Source organism: Phycodurus eques, chromosome 17 (assembly GCF_024500275.1).
Source record: "Phycodurus eques isolate BA_2022a chromosome 17, UOR_Pequ_1.1, whole genome shotgun sequence".
Lineage (NCBI taxonomy): Eukaryota > Metazoa > Chordata > Actinopteri > Syngnathiformes > Syngnathidae > Phycodurus > Phycodurus eques.
Genome location: NC_084541.1, coordinates 18,613,079 through 18,637,705, shown reverse-complemented (window position 1 = coordinate 18,637,705; position 24,627 = coordinate 18,613,079). Strand labels below are relative to the sequence as shown.

Sequence of the window (24,627 nt, the reverse complement as noted above, 5' to 3'; positions counted from 1 at the left end):
AGCGCAGGTGACACAACCACAAATCTCATATCCAATTTGAGGAGAGACGAGAGTGTCAGGACGGAAAATGCATCTGTAGAAATCCAATTTCAATCACATTTCAAACCACCACCACATGTAGTTTGGCTCTGTCTAGAAAAAAAAAAAAGAAAAAAAAAGGAGTTTCATCGGATTTTTGCGCTTCAGACTTCAAGCAAGCAGGATATGGCAAACGTATGATTCGATTTGGGACCGGCAGTATGTGAATAATGACTTTTTTTTTTTTTAAATCTGACTAAAAGTAGTCCAGTACACAACCATAATATGACAAAATATACAATAAGACCATGTTGCTGGTACTGTATACAATTTATAATACATTATAATGTCTGGAACAATCAGGTTTGTTGGTCCCAGGCCTGCCGGACATTTCACACACTATTCAAACAATCCCTAACTCTACCCAGATAGATCTTCGGCTTGCCGCAATCCACTGGGTTGGACCTCATTATTGGCCCAGATACAAAGTCTACCTGCTCATCTTGCTAGATAAATTGACACACTCGAGCAATTTTTAAATAAACACATTACTGCACAGGTTCTTTATGTAACTGCTTTGCGCATGATATTGGGATTCAGCAGCTCGGGCTTGTCCTTTGTGCATCATCAAATCCATCCCAGAGCAATCATAAAACATAACAACCCTGGACGTCTGGCGAAGAGATCCTCGAGTCTCCGCAAAATGTTACTTGTTTCAGCATCGCATCAAAGACAGATTTGCTTATTTGACGGAGAAGTATTTATTTAGCGGGATGAAGTTAGCCTTCGGTTCAAGAAGCAGACGGACGACTGGAGGTTACTCCGAAACACTGGGTGGTGGAAATTAATGTGTAAAACCTTTGTGGTTAGAATAGGCAGCCCACAAGCTAATTTATGGATTGCATGACATCTTATTCCCTCTATGACACTTTGGCTCCAGGATGAAAATAAATGTGGGCTATACATCAACATATCTGGAAGCAATAAGACATAAACATCCATATTTATATTGCATCATTGCTGTCATGAAAATAAAGAATAATGAAATTAAAATGAGATAACATGTTTGTATTGGGGTTGTTCAGTTTTACACACTCCATGCCACTGTGGACTCCATTTTCTTTAAAAAGCCTGAAGCAAGGATTACTGTGCTTCTTGCATTGTGGCCTATTCCTAATCCCCTTTGCTTCCCTTAAATGTAGTGCCACTGCTCCATAATGAAACAAGGTGAAGGAAGAAGCCCATATTTTCAACAAGCCAAGACAGCAGGCACGGGTTCATCCTGAGGGATCGTCTCACTGATTTCCCTTCAGCCCTTGCGGCCGGCTTTGCGAGCCACAAGGCGAGTTTCGAGGGCTCTCATTATCGCCACGTCCATGTAAAGCTGTTCACAGCCGCCTTGAGCTGTCTGTAGAAGAAGCCGAAATTGAGAGCTACAGAGAGAATGATGGATAACCTTGTCTGGGATACAGATGGCTCCTGCAGGGGATGTCCCCTCGGGAAGAGTCCGCCGGGTTCGGGACCACATGTTGACGGGCCGCTTTCTTGCCGAATAACATACGGCGGCACAGAGGCGTCTATAAGAAGACCATGGACGAAGCAAGACAACGCGCAAGAAGCGTATAATCAATAAAATGAGGCTCCCTGTGCATTTGGCCAATACTCAAGGGTGCCATTTTTTTTTTTCATCACTCCTTAACAAAAAAACACTTCCACACTCATGGCCTTGTTATGTACGGTGGGTTTGTATCACTGGGCAAACAAGCACTCAGCTCTTTACAAAATACAAGCCATGCATTCAAATTCTCACTCATCATAAAATTTACCTCTGAAGAGTATTGTCCAACCTGAAATCTGGAATATACTGTACAGAACGGACCAGAAAATACCGTAATTGCATCTTTTTTAAAGAATATGTGATATAGATTTAATTTTCTAACCAAACTCACTGCTACTGCTGCAGTCTTACAATCATCAGCCATAACAATAAAGACATACAATATGTACTTCCGGAAAATGTGGAGTTGGGTGTCCGCTTTGCTCATAATGTGCAGTCACATTTATTCCCATCATATAACCTGCTCTGGTTTTAAAAAACGGAAACACAATCGTGAGCATCCTACGTAAACGAAAAGATCACGGTTGATAACCTTTTTAAAAACATAGGACATCAACTCACAGTGTATATGCAACCTTTGCAATTTGTGAAGTCTACCACTCAGTTTGACACGAGTAAAACTATCCATTTTCAATAATCTTAATTATGCAGGGCCTTGTGGGCGCTGGGGGCTAACCCGGCTGAGACTGGACGAGAACCAGGGCACGCTCTTAACAGAATGCTATTCCGTTGTTGGGCCTCTGCAACCACAATAACAAATGTATCGTAAAAATTAGGACCTCTCTGACAGTGTCGATAAAAAGTAAGCATTATTATCGTTGTACATTTTTGATGCACCTCTTTTATTGGATCTCATTTGATTGCAGATGCACCTAGTGAATTGTATCGCATGTGAAGTATAACATTAGGAGATTGTCTATTTGTTTTTTCCGTTGTGGCATGCAAGATCATTCCAAATATATTTTACTGCAAGTGTATTTGTTTATATTCTGTTACAGCCCAAGGTATTTTTCTGCTTACAATCTGAAACGCTAATGTGCTTCTTCTGTGTGCAAATACGCGCATGCTGGTACTGCCTGGGATTGGCTGCCATCTCAGACTCTTCAACGATTGGTGGCCCACTCCTCCGAAATGACCCCCGGGGCTCAGCAAACTGCCCTCATACTCATTCAGTTGATTGGATGCTAGGATCCCTCTCCGCGAATCAGCTGCATCCGTTATTCACCACAGGACTCGTCTGCCTTTCGCCGGGGCCGGCTGTTATTTAATGTGAGCCGTCAGTCACGGCGCCTCTTGGTTGTTTGTCACACCTCCAAAGTGACATGAGCTTGGATAAATCTTTTAATTGTTTGTGTGTTGCTTGCTCATAATGGCACGTGTGTGTGTGTGTGTGTGTGTGTGTGTGTGTGTGTGCATGTGTTGAAAAACCTTTGCTGTGCTTTTTTTTTTGTGTACCTAGACACCCGTGTACAATTTTGATCTGTGGGCATTTCTATCCCAATAGTATGAATTTATTTGGAGTTTTATCATTCTATTCTTTGTCCTGAGATTATTTTAAGCAGCCAAGGTGAAGCATAAATTGTTTTCCTTATAGGCAGACTGTTTGTTTCTTTTTGGTATTCCTGTTGTGGGCTGATCAAGAACTTGTGGAGGGGTCAAGGAACTTGCTAAAGAGCTCTTTGTATATATTGGTTATATTTAATTCAATTTGATATACTTTGGTTTTGTAGCACCCTCTGACCAGCAAATATGTTCCTAATTAAATGACTGTTGTTTCAACTTTAGTCCTTTTATTTCTCAAATGTTCCAAGAAATGCTGTTCAAAGACTTGTCATTTATAATACATAAAACAACTGCAATGATTAACTGACCATTGGATTTTTTTTAATGTTTACTAAGCTGTAGCTGGATTTACACTGCACAGTTCTAGCAAAATAGTTCAGATTTGTTTTGCTCCCTTTTGACACAGTTCTGATAAACATAGATAAACATGTAGCTGAAAGAAATAGACTTAACTATTATCGAATGCGAATAAGTCCTTCATTATATCTGGATAAAAATCAGACATGACTCAGATATCTGCCGATGCAACTTTACCATGAACGGACAAATCAAAATCCACCTTTTAAATGCAAGCCTGACATCATCAAAAGCCTACAACAAAAAGTTCCAACCAGGTGGTAAATCAACAAAGAAAATAACCAGACCGTTAAACATGACCTAAACATGCTGTGACCATTAAATAAAGAAAAACAAGTATTATTACGGTTTCCTGCATTTAAACCTACAGGGTTGGGCATGCAGTTGTTTATTTGCCTTTTGGGTGTGTGCGCACGCAGGTGTTCAGTCAACGTAAACACAGTACTACAAATCATTTGAAAATTGATGACAGAAGATACTGAAGAAAAATCAGAGCTAAGCACTAAAGCTAACTGACTCATCTTTTTTCTTAATCGTTTGGAGGTTTCTTTTTCCAAGGCACCAGGGCTCGCTGCGACAATTTTAAAGGCCCTTGCTGAAAGCGTGCCGAGTTTCGAGAGCAACAAGACGTCACGTATTTGCTGCGCATGAATTGATATATCCGAATCAAAACACACCGTGAGACCACTAGTGATAATTCAGGGCTGCCATAAATAAATCTTCATTGAGTGGCTCGACGGCCTCAAGAGGATGTGCACTGTATGTCACTTTGATTGAGGGGGCTGGAGGGCCGCTAATAGAGTGCACACGTTTGACGAAGGCCTTCAGGTCACATGTCTTTGAGTCCTGCCCTTCGAATAAGCCTCAGCTTGCTAGCCCCGGCTTGCTCGTTGTTACAGGTGTGGCTAATCAGAGACGTTGGCATTGGGTCCATGCAGTGAGACCTGAATAAAACATGAAGCAAAAAAAAATGTAATCAAGGCGAGGGCATCTGCGGCAGTCTCTGGCTGCTGGTACGACCACTCCGACTATTCACCACATGTGTCCTCATACTAATGACAAGCCTAAAAGGAGGTAGAGGGCAACCTCTTCTCATAATCAAAGTGTTTTTATTCATGACATGTCTATTAATTAGTTTGGAATAGTCAGCACTATGTGCTCAGGAGAATTTAAATTGGCTGAAAAGGATTTGCCCTTTCTCAGTCGAGCCAATGATTTCTTGGCACGCCTTTCGAAACAGAGAGGGACAAAGAGTTGGTCGGGGGTGTAGATGAGGAGACAAGGACAGAGAAAGGGGCAGGCGTCTTTCTGTCTGTGTTTCTGGCTGGCTGCCTGCCTGGCTGGCTGGCTGGCCTCTCTCGCTCTTTCACAGGGATCGACTCATAGACCTTATAAATCACCAAGCCCAGTGAAATTGAAACTGTCACTGGTATTGCCCCAGTAACGACATACACTATGTACTGTAAAGATTTTTTTTTTAGACAATATAGCCAGTTATTGTATACAAGCATGATGCATGGTCGCAACATGAAGACACTAGCTAGTCGGTAGCCACCTTAGCCGTCTCCGGCAGACGGAAAAAAAAAACATGCATTTACTATTGTCAACGATGATTTCAAAAGGCAGCTTCCAATACATGGATATTTCCACTGCAAGTAGGACTTAGATAATTATGCGTCTTCCACGACGGATTAATCTCTGTCCTTTGTGACTCACCTCCACAGACAAAAGATGATTAATGTCTCCTTATGTCTGCTGTCATTAGTGCAGTATTACTACTTCTCTGTGACAATAGCACCTGGGCCATGGTGTCATTTTTCTCATTCAAACTATGTCAAATCTGACAGAAGAACAAAAGAGCTTTATGATTACGGCGAAAAATAGACATGTGGTATCGACACTTGTCAAGACATGATCTACACTGATATTTTAGTCACGGTAGATGACCAAACAGGAGACTAATTGTTTGCTAAATCTCATTTCATACTCCCAATGTGAAATCAGGCAAGCACGCAGCGCAACATGCAACAATGGCCTGGCTCACTGCGTAAGATGAAGTTATCTTTCCCCAAGCTTAATTATTCATTAAGGAAACATAATTAATTTAAGACGCTTCTCTCACAGGGAGGTTTAAAAGAAAGGCCAAGAAGGACAGCTTTATGCTTAATGATTAACTGAAGATGCTGCAAAGGTCTGAAAGTTTTAGTCAATATCATATCAATCGTTGCCAATAATTATTTGAGGCTCAACAAATGTGCACATTTTGACGCTGTTTTCTTCAAATTATTTGAAAGACAGCAAATTCAGATAATTAAGAGGACCCTGCTTCATTTTCCAGCCTGCAGTTGAACACATTTAGCAAAGTCCTCCCACCGTGTCTTAAAGGGCTGCGGGGTTTGGGGAATCCACACAAAATCTAACATTGAATCTTCTCATCCATCGCATCTCCAGGTCGCACACATTTACCAGGAACGATGGCTAATTAAGCACAGTGAGCACACAGACGGCAACTTTGCCCTCTGTTGTCCTCCTTCATCTTCCCATCCCTCCCCCGATCTCCAGCACTCGAACGAAAGCATCTTAGCGAGACAGCGTGGGCTTTGATCTGTGTTCTCGTCGATGCTGAGCTTTCACATGCATGGCGGGTTTGTCTTCGCTAACAATTCCGCGGGGAGCCCGAGACAAAGAGCAAACATACGAAAAAGTGCCTTTTGAGATCCATTTGCAGTAATGACACAGCTGTCTTTCGGCTGGATTCATGGATTGACCCTTTTTTATGTTTCATCTTCTTGTGCTACTCCATTCCCAAAAAAGCATTATGTTCTTCTTGCATGTATTTTCATTGTCGTCATCATGCTGCTCATATTTTCGATCTTCGCATTGCTACTCCTGTAACAAATTGTGCTCACTTTTTATTTTATTTTCCAGAAAAAAATATTTGAAGCAGGTGAGCATTCCTAGCCTCCATTACCATGGAAACAATTATTTATTATCTTATTTTGCTAGGTGTATTTACATGACAAATCTTTTGGCGAAAAACTTTGGTTTTACTGGAGTACAAAATAAGCTATAACAAAGGATTATATTGAGTTTTTGGATGATTATACTATGTAAAATTTATATTTGTATGATATATGACAGAATATTGAACAAGAACTAAAAGATTTGCAATGTGTATTTTCATCAGTCTATTACATTCAGTGTTTCATATTATAGCCTAAAACTATCATTTAAAAAAAAAAAAAAAAAAAAAAAAAAGGTTGACTTTATTATTTCAAAGCTAGCCATTTATTTCCCTGTGAGTTGCATTTTGTTCCACACAATAAATATTCATTTGAGGCTCGGAACTAGTGGGAATAATGATATGTAGTAATGTTTAGAGTAGCAAGACAGTATACCACAGCAGACATTCTGTTATATACAGTAGGTAATATTCCAGAGCTGTTAATAATATTGCTTAGAGTTCAAATAGACAATCTATATTATGGTTCTAATTACTGCTGTGGTTGCTTTTGTGTAAGATTTTCCCTGTAATGATGAGGAATATTAAGAGTGAGGGATATACAGAAGGCTGGATACACACACCTTGGATGCACTCACTTAAACACAGACTGTGTACAGGTTGATTTAAAGGAAGTTACTGTGAGCTGTCTCTCCCCTGCCACCTGTGTATTATGTTTCGTCACTACGCTTAAATGTGCATCCACACGAACAGCCGGCGTTCCTGGATCCGAGCCAGGAATCGTCCCTGCAGCCTCTCAGCTGAAGCAGCTTTGTCAAACTCCGTTCGCCGCCTCTAAGGGAAAACACCTCCGTTCACAGTAATTCTCCAACTATTCACGTCGTGCCCCTGCCTCTGCCTGAGCCACCTCATCAATCCACATGGCAACAAAGGTAAACAGCCTCACACCTTCCAGATAGGCCTTTGCAGTTTTGTCGACACGGTGTATGTGCGAACCACCCACACCTCAGGTGAGCGGCTCTCAGGACACAACGTGCTTCATTTACAGACGGTAATTGCACTGGAGCCAAGCGGTGAAGATATATTATATATATATATATATATATATATATATATATATATATATATATATATATATATATATATATATATATATATATATATATATATATATTTCTTTACCCAGTGGAAGAAAGTGCTTTGACAACTTTGGCCTCGTGACTGACTGAGTCCTTATTGTGCAAACCTGAACTTGAAAACATCGCTTAGACTTGAAATGAAAATGTATATTGAAATGCTTTTTTGGATTGAAGCTTGCATCCTTTTGATTTGTACAGTGGTCGATTTGCCTTAGGGGTCAAGATCCACACCAAATCCATAAGATGGTGCACTTTTTTTTTTTTTGCCACATCGTAGCGATTCTTCTGCCTGCTCTACTCGGTACAATTTTAGACTTCTCAGAAAAACGATGCAATTGTGGGAACGATCAACCATGATCGCTCACGAGCGGTGTTCGTAAATCTCACAGCGAGACTGGAGCAAAGATGGAAGATAGAGCCATCGTGCAGCCAAAGGCGGACTGCGACAGATCTCAAGCAGTGTCAGATATTCGGCGATGTCTCTAGATCCCATCACTGACAGCGAACCGACCGATACCAGCACTATGAGAGGATGTGAATGTCACCGCGTTCACACAGTCACAGCCACTATCACCTGCGCTGAACACAAAATAGATGGAGGAGAAACAAAGGTGCGATTCAAAACTATGTGGGATTCAAACACCGGAGTGATGTGGCCATGCGGGCTAAAGCTAACACCAGGCATTTTTTATATTAAATTCATAAAATTCATTCGTAATAAAAATTAATAACGTTAAGCGTGGAATCCTACGTCGGCCGCTTTTCTTCAGCCGTTCATTTTTCTCCTTTTATTTCTTTTTCTTTTGAAGGCACAAAAACACCACTATGGGGAGCTCTGAATTCTCGGCTTTCTGTTGCTATGACAACAACCTGCGGTGAACACACACCTGTGATTTCAACGGTGCTGTGTTCAGAGCAAGAAATTCCCTGTTAAACCGCATTGCAGGTTTCATTGTACTGTGTGGTTCAGTAAATGAATGGTCAATATGTCGAGTTATGTCGCGCTGTGTGTCTTGCTTTCATTTTTAAAAAGTGCAAAAAAATAAAAATAATCAAACTGTGTTGAACATGTGTCTTTGTCTGTTTGACTCTGACCTGCCCTGTCTTCCTGGCCTTTATGTGTGGGTGGTAAGTTATTTGGAAAACAGTATATCAACTTTTTTTCTCACGTGTCTTTCGTGTCAACATTGTTCTACTTTTGCAATGTCAACTTTGAACATTTTATTCAACAATATGCGTGCACTCCTAATTACAGCATGCGGGAGGAAATAATAAATTGTCAAACTACAAATGAAAAGTTGCCAGCACGAGTGTTCAATAAAAAGGAATATGAATATATTATATCTCCCTGTTTGTTTTCAAGGTTGCATGCTGTTAAATAATTTTTCTTCATTACTGAATCAAGTCCTGTGATTGTGCTGCTTGTATTTATTGTGGACTAAAAAAGGATTATCAGCTCCAATTGGTTGCTTCTGTTGAAATTTTTCACACCACCAAAAGAAGGATAAAAATGTTTGTTTCATTGTGTCTAAAGATACAAAGGCAGGTATTAAATTTCATTTCATCAAAATTATTTGAATGGTATAATGGTTTTCAATACAGAGAATAGCAGGGAGCATTTTTCTTTATGGGTAAAATGAAAAATTTGTTGAATAGTATTTTTAGTATTAGTATTTTTTGCCATGAAAATATATGTAATATCTTTTTCCGCACTTTATTTGAAGACTATAAAAATTACAACAATTGTTATTGTACAGTCATTAAATATTGATGTCAGGTAAACCAGACAAAATAGTTGAGAAGTCACAGCGCCTCTGCTGGTTGCAAAGTAGCAAAGTAGTGCACGCCATTGTTCAAAATTGCTTCAAAGACACGATTGCCCACAAATCAATCAATAATCTCAAATAGTCAATTATAAGTAAATGACACTTTCCAACAAACCCATCACTGGACTGGTCGTGTTGTGGTACATGCTGCTGCCTTTCGTGCGGATGGCGCGGGTTCCTTTTCCGGCCAGGATTTTAAAAAAATAAATAAAGAGAAAACTGGGTGGGCTATGTCAGAAAAGGCATCTGTCGTAAAAATTGTGCCAAACAAATCATACGAGCGACTCGCTGAGGTGACCCCTGATGGGACAATCTGAAAGTCACAACGCTAACAAAAGCATTATTCCCTCCGCCTTCTTCATTGCCAATGAAGATTCATCTTTCGGAAATGGTAACACCTGTGCTGCATTTCCTTTGCAGCATGTGAGTGAGCTTTGATGTGCTAATGCACATAGAAAAAAAGAATCTGTTCATGTCCCAATCATTTGCATAGTTGATTTTATTTTACATGGTTTGTGCATTATATTGTTGAGATGGCCTAGCAATTTACCCCTCCGCTTTTGGAGTTCAACCGTTTTGCCTCCATTTAAAGTGTGACCTTTAAAGTTTGCTGTTAAGAGAATCACACGAGGGAGCATTAAATTGATATAAAACATTTGTCCTAGTCTCCGTTTACTGTGGTCGTGCTGCGTGAAAGGCCGTGTCCTTGGCAAGAATAAGCTCTTACTGTCACAATCCCTTTTCCTCTGTTTGCCTTTATAATTCAGATGTAATCCCAGCACACACACACACACACACACACACACACACAACACACACACAGACACACGCAGAGCCAGGCTTCATGAACGGAATATACTGTATGCTCCTTCTGGCAAGCTCCTGAGCCATGTTTAGTTACTGATCTTTGGGTTAAATAAGTCTAACAGGGATTTGAAATCTTATACAACAATTAGCGCATATTTTACATCATATTCCAAGGGTATAAATTTTTTTTCAGATGGACTAAGATCGCATTATTAATAAGGGGCAGTAAAGAATTTTACTGCAGTAAACGTTTCATCATTTTAGCATCTTTGTCACCACATTTTGCAAGGCAGAATGTTTCTACATTCGTTCATTCATTCATTCAGCTTCCGTTCCGCTTAACCTCACTTGGGTCGCGGGCATGCTGAGGCCCATCCCAGCTATCTTCGGGCGAGAGGCGTGGTACACCCAAAATGGCTGACTTCCGCCTCAAAATCGGTCCTTGAGACTTTTTTATGCGTCTCGTCAGGTGTTGATTGGTGAAATTGGTATGTGGACCGCCTTAACTCCATATTTCTTTTTATTTACTTTTGTGTTTTCAGGCATGGCGAGGCCTCCAACAAGACAATTTGTTCGTTGGAAGAATAATCATAAACAGCAATTACAAGACAGCTCGGCCATAATGATAATGCAGCTCTTTTATTGACTCTCATTAGAATCAGTTGTGGCTTGTAAATTTGGCCATGAAGGGAATTATTGGAAAAACAAAATGCTAAATTCCTGCTGCCGTGCCGCGTTGTCAGAGGGTGAAGGCCTGAGGTTTGATGTCATTCCAACTGATGCCATCTCTCTGCACAGCACAAACATCACTCTAACGGCGGTCAAGCTAGTTCAGATTCTCCGTGTATAACCTCGCTGTGACGACTGAGGTTGAAACATAATGCAGCTGGTCTTGAGTGTTATTTGCCACGGCTGCTCTCCAATGTTAGCCTTTGTTTATTTTACAAGCTGAAATGTAAAAACAGTAGGTTCAAGAACAAAAGCACATTCCACATAAATGTCATGATGTCACCGGAAAAACATTTTCAAAACATCACCGTTCCATGTACACTCACCGGCCATAACGTGAGCTCGACCTGCAGAATGTCATTTAAAACTGAATATTATTGTCACGGTAAATTAGTCTGATGTTTTTATACCCATCACTTCTGAGAAATGTGATGTTACTATCATCATAAACACAAAAAGAACCTGCTCAGCAGTCAGCGCTGCGTTCCACCTGCGCTGCAGCTGTTCTCTCGCTCAGTAATCCATTCTTTAAGCATGAGTATTCTCCTTCAAAGGCATCTTGCTACCCTGACAGATGGAAACCATGACAATGGGCCAGCTTTCCATCACCAGGAGAGCCACAAGTCTCGCCCGCAACTGCCAGACAATTGCCTGACCACGCAGCAGTCGCTCGGAGTGACAACGTTCGATATTTTTCAAGATAGGGGTCGATGTTTGAACCTCTAAATTACACAAAAGGCTCCCCAGGGAACTTATTTCAATACATCTCTCCAAAGAAAGACTCACAGACATCGCAGCCTGACTACTCTGTAGGCTTCGTGCGGACTAAAAACGGCAGCTGGAGCATTGAACTGAAATGGATGTGCAGCATACCCACACTGCGTTCAGTCACAATGGCCTCCACAACACATTCTGTCGCCAACATTTACACCACAAACTAAAATAATATTCATTTATAGTTGATATATTTGTGGTTGTATGCAGTGTTGGGGAGTAATTTGTATTGTGTTGGGGAGTAAATTTTATTTTTTTTCCCAAATCAGTTCCTTCTTCTAAAGCCGACGCTTGTGATTGGTGCTCTCTGGTCACGACCTTGAATCTATTACTTTGTCTGAAATTTTGAAAAGGTTACACTTGAACACATAAAAGAACACTGACTTTTGACCAGTTTCATCTTCACAATTTGGAACTTCTTTTTTATGGATCATTCACTTATCTGGGTTGTCATATGAAACAATATTGCACATGGTGGTATTAATGATTTATAAGTCCTACTTGCCACTACTCCTCATTTAGAAATTCTGAATTCAATGCATTTTCAGAATCCTTACAGCTAACGAACCATTTGACCAAAACAAACCGAAACCACACCTCCCACATTCATACATTTGTAATGAAAACATTGTAGAACGACATTCTTTCTCACAACCTTTCTAAAATAAGCAGTGATATCTTTTTAAAGGCACAACGCATGATACATGTTCGGTATTGGATCGTATCAGCTGGTTGCAAAATGGTTTGCAGTTTTACCAAAGAAATACATCCCAGTAAATCTGATCTAAACAGATGTGAGAGCAAAGAGTGGAGAAGGTGGGGGAAAAGAAGGTTTAAATGAAAGGTCTCATCAGGCCGTGCACACTTTCTTCTCTTCTTTGTCTTAACTATTTTCAATTACGCTCAGCAATACAATTCCCTTCCTTGCGCTATCCACAACAGTGTTATCTTTCTCTACTACTTCTAATATATTTACTCATCCCGATGAATTCAATTACATCTTTTCAGAGGAAATTACTGCGGGGGTGGCACCACCCGCCAGAGGTCAGGACTAACTTTGAATACTAAAACTACTCTCCCAAACACATTACACAGCCTATTACCTGCTGCTTTCCACACAGTGCTGAGCCACCCCACATGCGCCTTCCCGCCGCCACAGATGAAATGCTTTCGAGATGGAATCTGGCATAGAGAAGAGGGGAAGAGTGCAGGCGCTGTCCCCAAGCCTAATCGTTTCAGAGAGGCATCCCCATTGCAGCTACAAAGCACGCCGGTCTAGATTAGAGAGGTGTGTTCACCGACAGGCTGAGCGTGAAAGGTGCAGAAAGAAGCCTCGGCCTGGTGGAGGGCGACCGTCTTCTCCCTTTTCTTTTTTTAGTGGCCGGCCAGTGCTATTGATTGGGTGCCGGGCCAAAGGCGACGCAGGTAGAAAGCAAGCTGGTGATGTGCTGCCTTGACGAAGCTGAAGAGATCTCTTCATTTAGAGCTGTTGTTATTTTTCCCCCCAAATAATAATTTGAAACGTGCACACCCTGCCAATGTGGCCGAGCGGTTTCTGAGTCCATTACGCTCCCCGCGGGAGGTCCTGGTCCTCTCTCTGCTCTCTTTGTTTTGCCAGGCAAACATCATAAATGAAGCAGATCCTGTGGCCTTCTGCAAATTCCGTCCATCCGTCCACCCCATGCGGCTCGTCATCATTAGGGTTTCGGAGGCGGGGAACGCCGTGGACTGATCGCAAGGAATATATTGACAAACAACCATTCGCACTCAAATTCACACTTACAGACATTTAGAGTCTTCAATCAACACAAGATGCATGTTTTGGGGATGCAGAAGGAAGTCACTGAGAAAACCCCACGCAAGCATGAGGATTCTAACCCAGAACCTCTGGACTGTGAGGCAGATGTGATAACCACTATCTCAAAAGAGCTTCCAATTCTATTGAATCGAATGAATTATCTGAAACCCATTTCAGGCCCATCTAATCTGCGAGGCTGATTATACAAACAGGAAGGGAAATGCTTTGGGGGGAAAGCTAGTTTCTTCTGCCTTCAGCAGCAGCGTCAATCCATCATTATCATTGACCTGTGCGGCCGCACATAGCGCACATACCAGAAACGGCCACTGCGCTAGGGGCTGTAAGCAGCACAGAAAGGGTAAACACTTCTTCCGTCTATCATAAAAACAACACTTCATTGGTAAATTACAAGTGTTCACATTTGGCTCTGAGCTTGAAAATCAGCAGGAGAAGAAACTTTTACTGACACACTTGAGCATGTATTTCGATGCTTTCCCCTCAGCATTTAGCCTGAATGTTAAAATATTCTAATGATTCAAATGCATTTACATTAGTCAAAGTCGCCATTATAGAGTAACGGACATCTTAAAGTTTTGGAATATATATATATATATATATATATATATATATATATATATATATATATATATATATAGTGTTAAGCAATTAAGACTGATATAAAACTGTACACTCTCAGTATACTGTCAAATCCAGGTGTTTTCAGACCAGCATTTTTATGACGTTGCCTTCATACGGGTCTTACTGCCATCACTTTTGTCTTGAGTACATGACATGCATGCTCTACGGAATCGACCTCAAGCAATTGACTTGGTCAGTGAACACCACGTGGAGGAAAATGACCATCAAGTCTACACTTCAGAACATCAATTGGTGAATTTCAAATCCACACAAGTGGTGGGTATAGGCAAAATCCTAAAACTTAGGGACACGAACTGTGCATCCTAATGTTTATTTAGTTTTAGAATTTTGGAAAGGTTAGAAAAATGCTATAAACTCATTCAACATTGTACTTCAAACGCCTTCTGGGCGTAATCTCCCCTAAGATTGAGCAGTTAGATGACTGAGGTTGATTTAGCCGTGGGCTACTCTTTCCGCCACGAGCCACGTGATCCAAAAACATCCCTGCAGATGTATTCTTTGCCTTCTGACAAATAAACTTTCACACTTTTTAGGGAGCAATACATGCGGCGAGGATTCAAATTAGGATGCATGCAACATTCTGGCGGAGCGAGAGAGGCATTTGCACATGAAGAGATGAAAATGAGTCGCATTCAACCAAGCTGAGAGCTCCACCTCAGAGGCAGCGAAAGAGACGGGGACGGGCACAGAAAGGGCCCGCGCAAGACGTGCGCCGCAGTCTTGAAGGGTGCGGAAGGGAGCTTCCTGCTTTGATGACTCTCATTTAGAAGTGACAGGGCTGGGTAAAATTAAACTAATTATGACTTGCACACAGATGCTGAATAGCCCTTGATGATGTTAATCACTAGCAATCCTACAAACAGGTGTTGCGTGATTTCTAGTACTTCCCCTCAAATTACGGGCGACGCCGCTTGCAGCAACAATCTGTCCCACGGAGGAACGATCTTGTCCTATCCCCATACCTCGGCACGTTTAAAGAATATTTTGGAGCATGAGGAACACCTATAATGCAAGAAAATTAGAAACTAGTCCTTGGGACCAGTGATTCTCAACTCGCGTGTCGGGACCCAAAAGTGGGTCGCGGCCATTCAGTAAAAATGTACATGTACAGTATTTTCGTAGTCTGCTTTTTTTTTTCAAGTACTGTACAGAGGTCTGCCAAGTTCCCACACATGGAACATATTAGGTAAGCGTCAGGAAATGTTACTCCGAAAACAAATACAGTGCAGCTCGGCCTCTGGCTAGTGGACGTCATGGCTAGCAATATAACTCAATTAAATGGTTTGTAAAAATATAACATACTGTACATGTGTTTTTATAGGCTTTTTAAAAAAAAAAAAATTCCAAAAAAAAGTTTGATTCTTCAAGAAAACTGGGTTGCGACGTTGCAACAAAAATGCGAGTCACTGGGTGACAACAGTTGAGAGCCTGTCATACCTCAATCAATACATTTGCTGGTGGAAGTGATATTGTAAAGGCATAGTCAGTGGGAATTTCATCTTTTTAAAATAATTGCTTTAAAATCATTGCCTGCTCGTGATAAAGAGAATACAAATTTACTAATACCATTTGCAGTGTTCAATCTCATCGAATGGCAATGACCTGTGGGGTCCCTCAAGGGTCAGTTTTTGGACCCCTCCTGTTCAGCCTGTATATGCTACCCTTTGGTCAAATTCTAATTCTTCAGAACTTTAATTTTGACTATCATAGCTATGCAGATGACACACAGTTATATCTAGCAGGGTCGCCAGATGACTACAGTTCAATTGAGGTGATGTGTCACTGTCTAAAACAGATAAATATCTGAATGAGCCAAAATGTTCTTCAATTAAAACACAACAAAACTGAGATAATTGTTTTTGGTAATAAAGAAAAGAGGACTGCTGTTATTAAATACCTGGAGTCACTCTCTTTAAAAACCAAAGACCAAGTCCGAAATCTTGGTGATCTGATAGATTCCGACCTGACTTTCACCAGTCATATCAAATCAATGACCAAAATTGCCTTCTACCATCTGAAGAACATATGCAGAGGGAAGGCTTGCATGTGTCAAAAAGACCAGGAGAAGCTCATCCATGCTTTTATCTCAAGTAGACTTGACTTTTGTAATGGTCGTCTGACTGGACTCCCTAAAAAAGAGCATTAAACAGCTGCATCTCATTCAGAATGCTGCAGCTCGGGTTCTGACCAGAACAAAGAGGTCAGAGTATATTACTCCAATTCTAAAGTCTTTACATTGGCTTCCAGTCAACTTTAGAATAGATTTTAAAGTTCTGCTACCGGTCTATAAATCACTAAACGGTTCAGGTCCTGAATAAATGAATGAATTGCTAATGGAATATAAACCCAGTAGGGCTCTGAGATCGACAGACTCGGGTCAAATAGTGGAGCACAGAGTCCAAAGCAAACATGATGAAGCATCTTTTAGCTATTATACTGCACACAAATCGAATAAGTTGCCAACAGAAGTGAAGTAAGCCCCAAATGTGCATGTTTTTAAGTCCAGGTTAAAAACTTTTTTTCCCCATGCTTTTTAGAGCATTTCCACTTTTAAATGATATTTCTTGCACTGTACGCCGTTTTAATTGCATTTTTACTTGCATTTTTTTCCCTCTTTGTTTTCAATGTTTGTAAGCTGTTTTTTTATTTGCTTTTAAATGCTTTTAATCATGTAAAGCACATTGAGTTACCTTGTGTATGAAATGCGCTATATAAATAAATTTGCTTTGGTAAAACAACCCCAGATGACATACTTTTGTGTTCTATGATATTGGTAGACCAGGTTTAAACAATAAAGTGAATTCAAAGATCACCTCGAGTGATCAATTTGTCAGTTAACAAATGCACATTTACCACTGTTCATTAGCACAGTGACTAAACATTTTATTTCTGTGCAAGTGTAGCTAGCCCTAGAGAAAACAGTTCCTTACTTCTCCTTTAATTTGAATATGGGAAAGTAGTGAATAACCTTTGCCAATCTACTAATGTCTCATCCAGTATGAGGAACTCGTTTCTGCCCTTAGACAACTAAGACAAAAGTTATTATTAGCGCGTGATTTCCAAGCCTCCATCTTGGGCACATTTTTCATACCTTGAGTGGGATGTCATGGAGATTGCCGCCAACTGCTCATAACTCATTTAATGAGCTTTAGGAAACATAAAAGATGTCTTTACTCTCTGACTCCCAGCACACAGCTGATCATTATTAACTGGAGGCGAACGTGTCAGCATAAAGACAATATATAGGCTCGGCTGAATGTCGTTCAAATTTTAAAAACTCTAAAAGTGGCTCACAAAAAAAAAATCACCCACCTCAAAGGATGCAACAAATGATATGTCTATCAAGTTTTAAGTTTGAATACGTGGCTTATTTGAGAAAAAAAAACATATTTTTGATTGTTTCTGGGATTTCCCTCAGGATTAAAAAAAGAAAAAAAAAAAGAAAATGAGATTGGCTGTGTGCATTTAGGAAACATTTCGGAAGCTCTCTTGCTTCAACAGTGCAACAGAAATTGTCACTTTACTTACAGGTAAATATTTTACAACTACTTCAACAATCAATGCACAAGATCGTGTGATGTTGAAAATAATTTCTATTACACACAATCACAGCAATTCCAAAGTCGCAGGTTCAGACCTAGGCAAATTAAGACCCGCGGGCCAAACGTGTCTCATCCTTAGACTCTGACCGGCCCTCGCACTCAAAATAAAACATAAAATATGCGGCACTATTATTTGGAAATCAGTGTTTTTATTTTGATGTGTACTTGGTACAACCGAGCCAGAGCAACAGCTTGTGTCTTGGCGCTATATTTAGCAACTTTTCTGACCCCCCTAGTGACTATTTTTCAAAAAAGCGAGAATGTCGACTATGTTAATCCTCATCCTTCTTTTTTTTTTTTTTTTTTTTTTTAATACTGCAGGATGGATGGAAGAGGCAGACTGGACAATTTGGAAGTTCTAACTATTGGAACGGTTCAAATAAGATTTAGCAATTGGTGCTCAGCAGACTTTCAAAATATAGAAAACAAATTTGAACACTGGAAACATCTTTTTGTGTGTGAATGTCGACTAAATAATGATATAATAATAACATTTTAATGATCACTTGTAACTTTTGTTCAACATTTTAATTTCCTAATCATAACAATTTACAACAAGCAGCAGGTTGTTGAATCAATACAATGTATTGTTTTATAAAAATACAATATATTCAATTAATATGGAACGCAATTGAGGGTAGCATGTTTGTTTGGGCCTCGACAACTGTTCCAGTTTCTCACATCGCCCCCTTTGGAAAATAAATTGCCCAATCCTGGTGCCAAATGCAATTCTGCCTGCATTTTGGACTGAAAATATCATTTAGCATGAATTATTGCAATGGTATGAGGCAGAGTCTAAGTGAGCAGATGTCACACTTTGTTAAAAGTTTCAAACTAATTATTTATGTGTTCTGCATGTAGTGTTGTCACAGAGTGTTTCGCTTATCAAGCTCATTAAGTTATCTCGGCAAAGCTCAGGCAAAGCAATCAAGGAAAAAAATGTTTCAGATGAATGTGCTCTTCTTTCTGCATTGGAAAATACAAATGTGATGTCATTACTTTGAACAAAAACATGCCGAAGTAAAGCTAACTAATTAGCAAAGGTATATGAAATGAAAGTGTGCTTGTATGCTAGGCGTACAGTCCACGACTGAATGTACAATCCAAGTTTTTTTAATTTAACGACAAATAAATTTATAAACAGACAGAAGCAGCCATATTAGTGCATTCCAATGCCATGATTGAAGACTGAACAAGACAAGCCCAATTATCTCAACAATAAAATACAACTTGGATAGGAAAGTAAATGGAAAAGAACCCTTTTTTTTTTTGCAGTCTTGCATGACAACTACAGTATGAAGCCATTACAAAGATGTTGTTGCTACTAAAATCATCAACAACAAGTGACATCTTCTCCAATTCGAGCCGCTGATGTGCGCAACTCATCTTGGCAAATGAAGGTATTGTGTGCGTTTCTCAATGCAGTGAACGACCGTGTGGGGTCTCCGTCAGGTAGCAAATTGATTAGAAGAAATTGGACGACAGCAACGGGCAGCAGCACAAGCGCCAGCATGCACATGGTTTGACTTTCTCAAAAGACCCAAACTTCGATGATTAAAAATTTAAAAACTGTGAGCAAGTGTTTGCTGGCTAAGCAGCAAATTCACTAATGGAAGCTGTAAAGTTTTATTTTGGCGCTAAAAATAGTCGTTGCCTGCTGCATTTTCCTTCTCCCTGGAGTTTTGAGCACTGAGCACACACGGTGCAGGTGTGTTGTTGGGGCTGAAAACACTCAATTATTCCTCCGTCTTCCTCAACGACCATTGCGCGCTCTGCATTAGTGTTTACTCAATCAAACATTCATGCAATGTAAAATGTCTGCGCACATTTCCTCCACCTGCTTTTCAATCAGTGGGTGTTTTGTTTTGTTGATACTCTGCACTAGAATTGCACCTCATTTTCGATGGGCTGAGTTAGGGCAAATGAAACAGGCAACACAATATGAGTTCATTTTCACACTTCTTACATTGTTTCGTATTATACTTGTTTTCCCTTTTTCCATTTTCTACATGAACCACGAAAGGCGCCACTTGCGCAGGATGTCGAAAAAGCATTTCAAAAAATGATTTCACTCACTAGCGGCCACAGTAGCACACGTGGACAATCCAATTCCATTCAAAAACGAACACAATGAGCGGTGTTACTTTAACAAAATGTTGATTATTATCATAGTCTGCAACGGTGTAGAGGCGTTTCTAATATCCCATCTGAAATACGCCACATTTTGTAAGATTCACTAATATTCTTGGGTGATCTGCCCGGGTTTTAGAAGATTTCCTCATTTTCTAACCAAATTATGACATTCTCATGTTGCACTATAGAGTATTTCAAATGTATAATCACGCATGCAGTTGAAGTTGAGAAGGAGTCAGAGGCGGATGTAAGGAGGAAGGAGAGGGCAGATGCGCTATACCAAAATAATTAGGGCAAGGCCACTGTGCACGAATCCATCGCCACTTCCCACAAGCACTCCACTGTGTCAAACAGCTCGGTCAATAATCTTCTGCAATTCCTAAGGATTAGAGTCTTATTACTAAACACCGTCTGTCACACAGACCGCAGCGACCAAATAAGTCACTCTCTGGCTGCTTCCCCCCCCCCCCCCCCTTTCTTTCTTTCTTTTTACTCCCATCATCTAACAAACACCCCATGCATGTCAAATTGCAAGGTTGAACACAATAGCCAGTTGGATTGATTTTTAGCCAATTAAAATAAGTTTCTCGGTGTGTTGTGCTTTATTAAAGAGTCTCTGCGTTTTTGTTTTTTGTTTTTTTTTTGTTGTCGGACCAGAAGTAACTGCATGTACATTTCACCCCGTAGCTGTCGATCAATTTGTGATTAGTAATACTCCGCTTGCAATGTAGAGCCCGTGGAAGTGTTGTTGTTGTTGTTGTTTTCATTCGCTGCAAACTTTAGGAGGTTATTGTCCTTTCACAAATCAGTATGCATGTATATTTTTGCATTGTGACGATACTGATTCATTGACTGATGTGTATAGCTTTAAATCTATTTGTTCCCATATTGCTTTGTATAGTTTTTTATTCATTCAGTCATTCATCTTCCGTTCCGCTTCTCCTCACAAGGGTCGCGGGCGTGCCGGAGCCTATCCCAGCAATCTTCGGGTGAGAGGCGGGGTACACCCGGAACTGGTCGCAGGCCAATCGCAGGGCACATACAAACAAACAACCATTCGCACTCACATTCACACCTACGGGCAATTGAGAGTCTTCGATCAACCTACACTGCATGTCTTCGGGATGTGGGAGGAAACCGAAGTGCCCGGAGAAAACCCACGCAGACACGGGGAGAACATGCAAACTCCACACAGGCGGGGCCGGGATTTGAACCCCGGTCCTCAGAACTGTGAGGCAGATGTGCTAACCAGTCGTCCACCTATAGTTGTTTAATGAATTCTTGATAAGCCATTAAGTTTGTGGAATCAGTCAGTGCCTGATTTTAAAACACACGTTTAGCTTCCCTCTTTGTCATTTAGTTTCATTTACCCTGATCCGTTGCCTAGTTTACACAATAGTTTATGCTTTGTCTAGTTGTTTAATTAATATCCATTCTTGAAGTTTCTAGAACAGGTCAGTGGATGACTACCACACAGGTTTAGCTTCCCTTTATTGGTTTTGTTAGCCCAGATACTTGCTTAGTTTATCCATTTTCTAAAGCAAAATCATTTTCTAGTTGTTTTGCGGACTCTGTTGCCAAATTCAAATAAGACATGACAGAGAGCACCGCGGCTTTGTTGAGTTTGACACACGCACCACAACCGAAAGAAAGTGCCCGCAAGTTCCTTACCTCGCCCGTGGCTCGCGGCCACGGCAGCTGCGAGAAGCCACAACGCCAGCATGCTCGTCAACGCGCAGTCTGCTCTCGTAGCATTCATCGAGGTCGCGCCGCGTCTAAATAACGTCCTTGTGTCGGAGAACCGGTGGAGAAAAAGAAGAAAAAAAACAGCAAACGGTGAGATTTGAACGTCCGTAAAAAATGCAAAGTTGAATCCGTGACGCTTTTTTTCTCGTCGTGAGACGACAGCCGGGAATAATCAAGTGCAACGCGGAGGGTCCTGCTTTGATCGGGGACGCTCAGTAAGCGGATTGTGGCCGTGGGAGCTGGCGGCACATTGGACGGAGAGAGCCGCGCGAAGGCGTCAGCACCGAGGACAGCGCCAGCACCGAGGACAGCGCTCGCTCCTCGCGTCACAAGACGGAACAGCCTCCGCCGAGTTGCGCTCGTGTCATGTGACACCCACTGGACACAACATTAGGAACACCTTTCTGCACCAGCTGATGACGTCCATAGCCACGCCGCTAGCTTTATTGTTTTATATTATTGCCTCGTTTCATGACCCGTTCTACACAAAGTCATTTGACAGTAAATGGGGACCAGTCATGCATTCACATCAGACTTTCAATTCTACGTAGAGAGACGGGCAACTTTACATTGAATTTACTGACATTGTAAGTCAATTCTATTTCCACCGTAGATTACATTGCATTGAGAGGACTCGCCAAAATCCGCACATAGTTATACTATAGTCGCATATGAAATACAGAGGGGGAATTGTTTTTCTTTTAAATCCATCCATTTTCTATACTATCGATCCCAGCTGACTTTGGGTGATCGCAGGGTAAAGCCATATAAACAAAAACAAGCATTCAAAGAACTTACATTGGCATCTGGTCAATTTACAGTAGTCTTCAATGAACCTGCATGCATATTTTTGGGAAATGTGGGACCAAGCTGCAGTAAAACATGAAAAGTACACAAGTACAGGCTGGAGCCTGGACTCGAACCTCCAACCTCAGAAGTGTGAGGCGTATAGGCTAACCACTGTCCTGCCATCAAAATAAATATTACATCTTTATATAAAAAAAAAATGTAGTCTTGCTGGAATCGGCAGATGTAGTCTAGTTTAAATATTTCATATACGTCATGCAGTCATACCAGCATGGCGGCATGAGTGGTTAGCATGTCTGAGGTTGAGGGTTCCAAACCAGCCTCTGGCCTTTCTATGGAGTGTTTGCCATGTAGTAAGAAATGACTGTTTGCCTTTAAAATGGTCACGTTTCCAGTAATGTTTTACATGGTTCTTACATGGCTCACCAGTGCGGAAAAAAAGATGTGACCTCGTATTTTATTGGAGTTACAGCAACACGTACGGACATAAAGTAAGCAAAGCAAGCAAGTCCCTTTGGTACATTGAGTCTTTTTTACTTTTGACCTCGCAGTCAAGCCAGGGCGAGTGACACAATGGCTTCTCCCGAAAGATCAATATTACCAACAGTATGACAACAGTCGTCAAGTGCTATTTGTGGAAGACTCGTTAGCTTCATTGCACTGCCACACAGCACTTAGGGCCAAGACCTTGCAGTTTGTATCAGGCGCCCGCCCAACTGCAACGCTAAAAACTTATATACGTAGATCATCCAAGAGGCACATTTCTTTCACGGGACCTTTTTGTAACAAATGAATCCATTCTTTATCATAATAGTTTCTATGGACGGTACACGATGCACTTTAGGAAGATTGCGTCCCTGGGGAGGAAACTCTAGTTGTATTATTATTGTCGTAGTTTGAAGCCATGTAGAAGTGTACGCCATCATACTGAGTGCTGCTTCTAAATTTTGCTCCTCATGTAGCTAAAAATATCACTAAAATCCGAATACCGCCTTCTGATCTGACAGCTCCAACTATAACACGGTATTATCATACTATTTGTAAAGGCAGAACGTCAGACGGAACAAAGGGTACAGTAAGTGCATTGCTCTGCTGCTACATTGAAAATGAGCTCATTATAGTCAGTCAATGAATATTGACCTTTATCATTGTATACATGTCATCTCACCTGCAAATATAATGCATGGCAACTACTGTACCGGTAGACACAAACTAGACCCGAATTCCTCAAGCATATTTTGTGTTTTGTCCCTTGAACAGCACATCATACGCGACTGATATGCATTCTGAAAACCGAAATACAAGCAAATTAGGAGACGGGAGCAGAGAGGGAGAATAAGGATGCGAATAAAGGCTATGGAGAGAACTTTTGAAGGTACCAAAATAGTATCAGCAAGCAAATGCTGTTAAAAATAGACCACTCTTTATAAGAAATCATGTACTACGCAGATGATTAAAACGCACACCTCTCTTTAGAGTTTTTACACCCTAAGCCAAGATGGACGATGGATGAATCTCAAATTGTATGTTTACACCTGTGCACCCCAAGTTTCATCAGCCTCTGATTAACACGTTTTGTTTTTTTCCCAGGCTCTTTTCGACTGTCTCTCCTCGATCATGGCACCGACATATTGCTTCTTTATCCAGTATGAAACAACTAATATTGCCTCTCCGTGTTGAATGAAGCACGTTGAAGCCTTAAAGCAGCTCTAAGGTCTAGTCGGCAGCCAGATGGTCGCAGGCGAGCTTTCATTCTGCTAATGGGTCGGGGGGGGTGAGCAGTTAATGAAAATCAGACCCTTGAAATGAAATGACCAATGTCCCAAGGTAATGAGGCACACTGCAGTAGTGAGCCTTTACAAGCATTAAGGTAATTTCATATGGCAGGATTATGTAAAAACATCTAATGATGCTGATTAAGTCGCAAAGGACTGACTGATTATTACATGCTCAGCTAACGAATACACTGACTACTGACTCAGAGCGATGACTGTGATATTCAGATGGCCTACTGACGCGATCGCTTGCCAAATGCTATCAGTTGGGTCTCGTCCCACACAGCGTTGCGAGCTTCAAATTACAGCCTGC

The 24,627-nt window shown here is 41.0% G+C and overlaps 1 protein-coding gene across 2 annotated transcripts in view; it reads right to left on the bottom strand.

Moving 5' to 3' along the window:
• Positions 1 to 22,094, bottom strand: part of LOC133416099 (seizure protein 6-like) — a 73,667-nt gene extending 51,573 nt beyond the window's left edge. For both annotated transcript variants that reach the window (XM_061702752.1, XM_061702753.1), the window contains exon 1: positions 21,658 to 22,094. In XM_061702752.1, coding sequence (XP_061558736.1) covers positions 21,658 to 21,745 — 88 coding nt within the window. In that variant the 5' untranslated portion in view covers positions 21,746 to 22,094. The remainder of the gene's footprint in view (positions 1 to 21,657) is intronic.
• Positions 22,095 to 24,627: the final 2,533 nt, after the last annotated feature.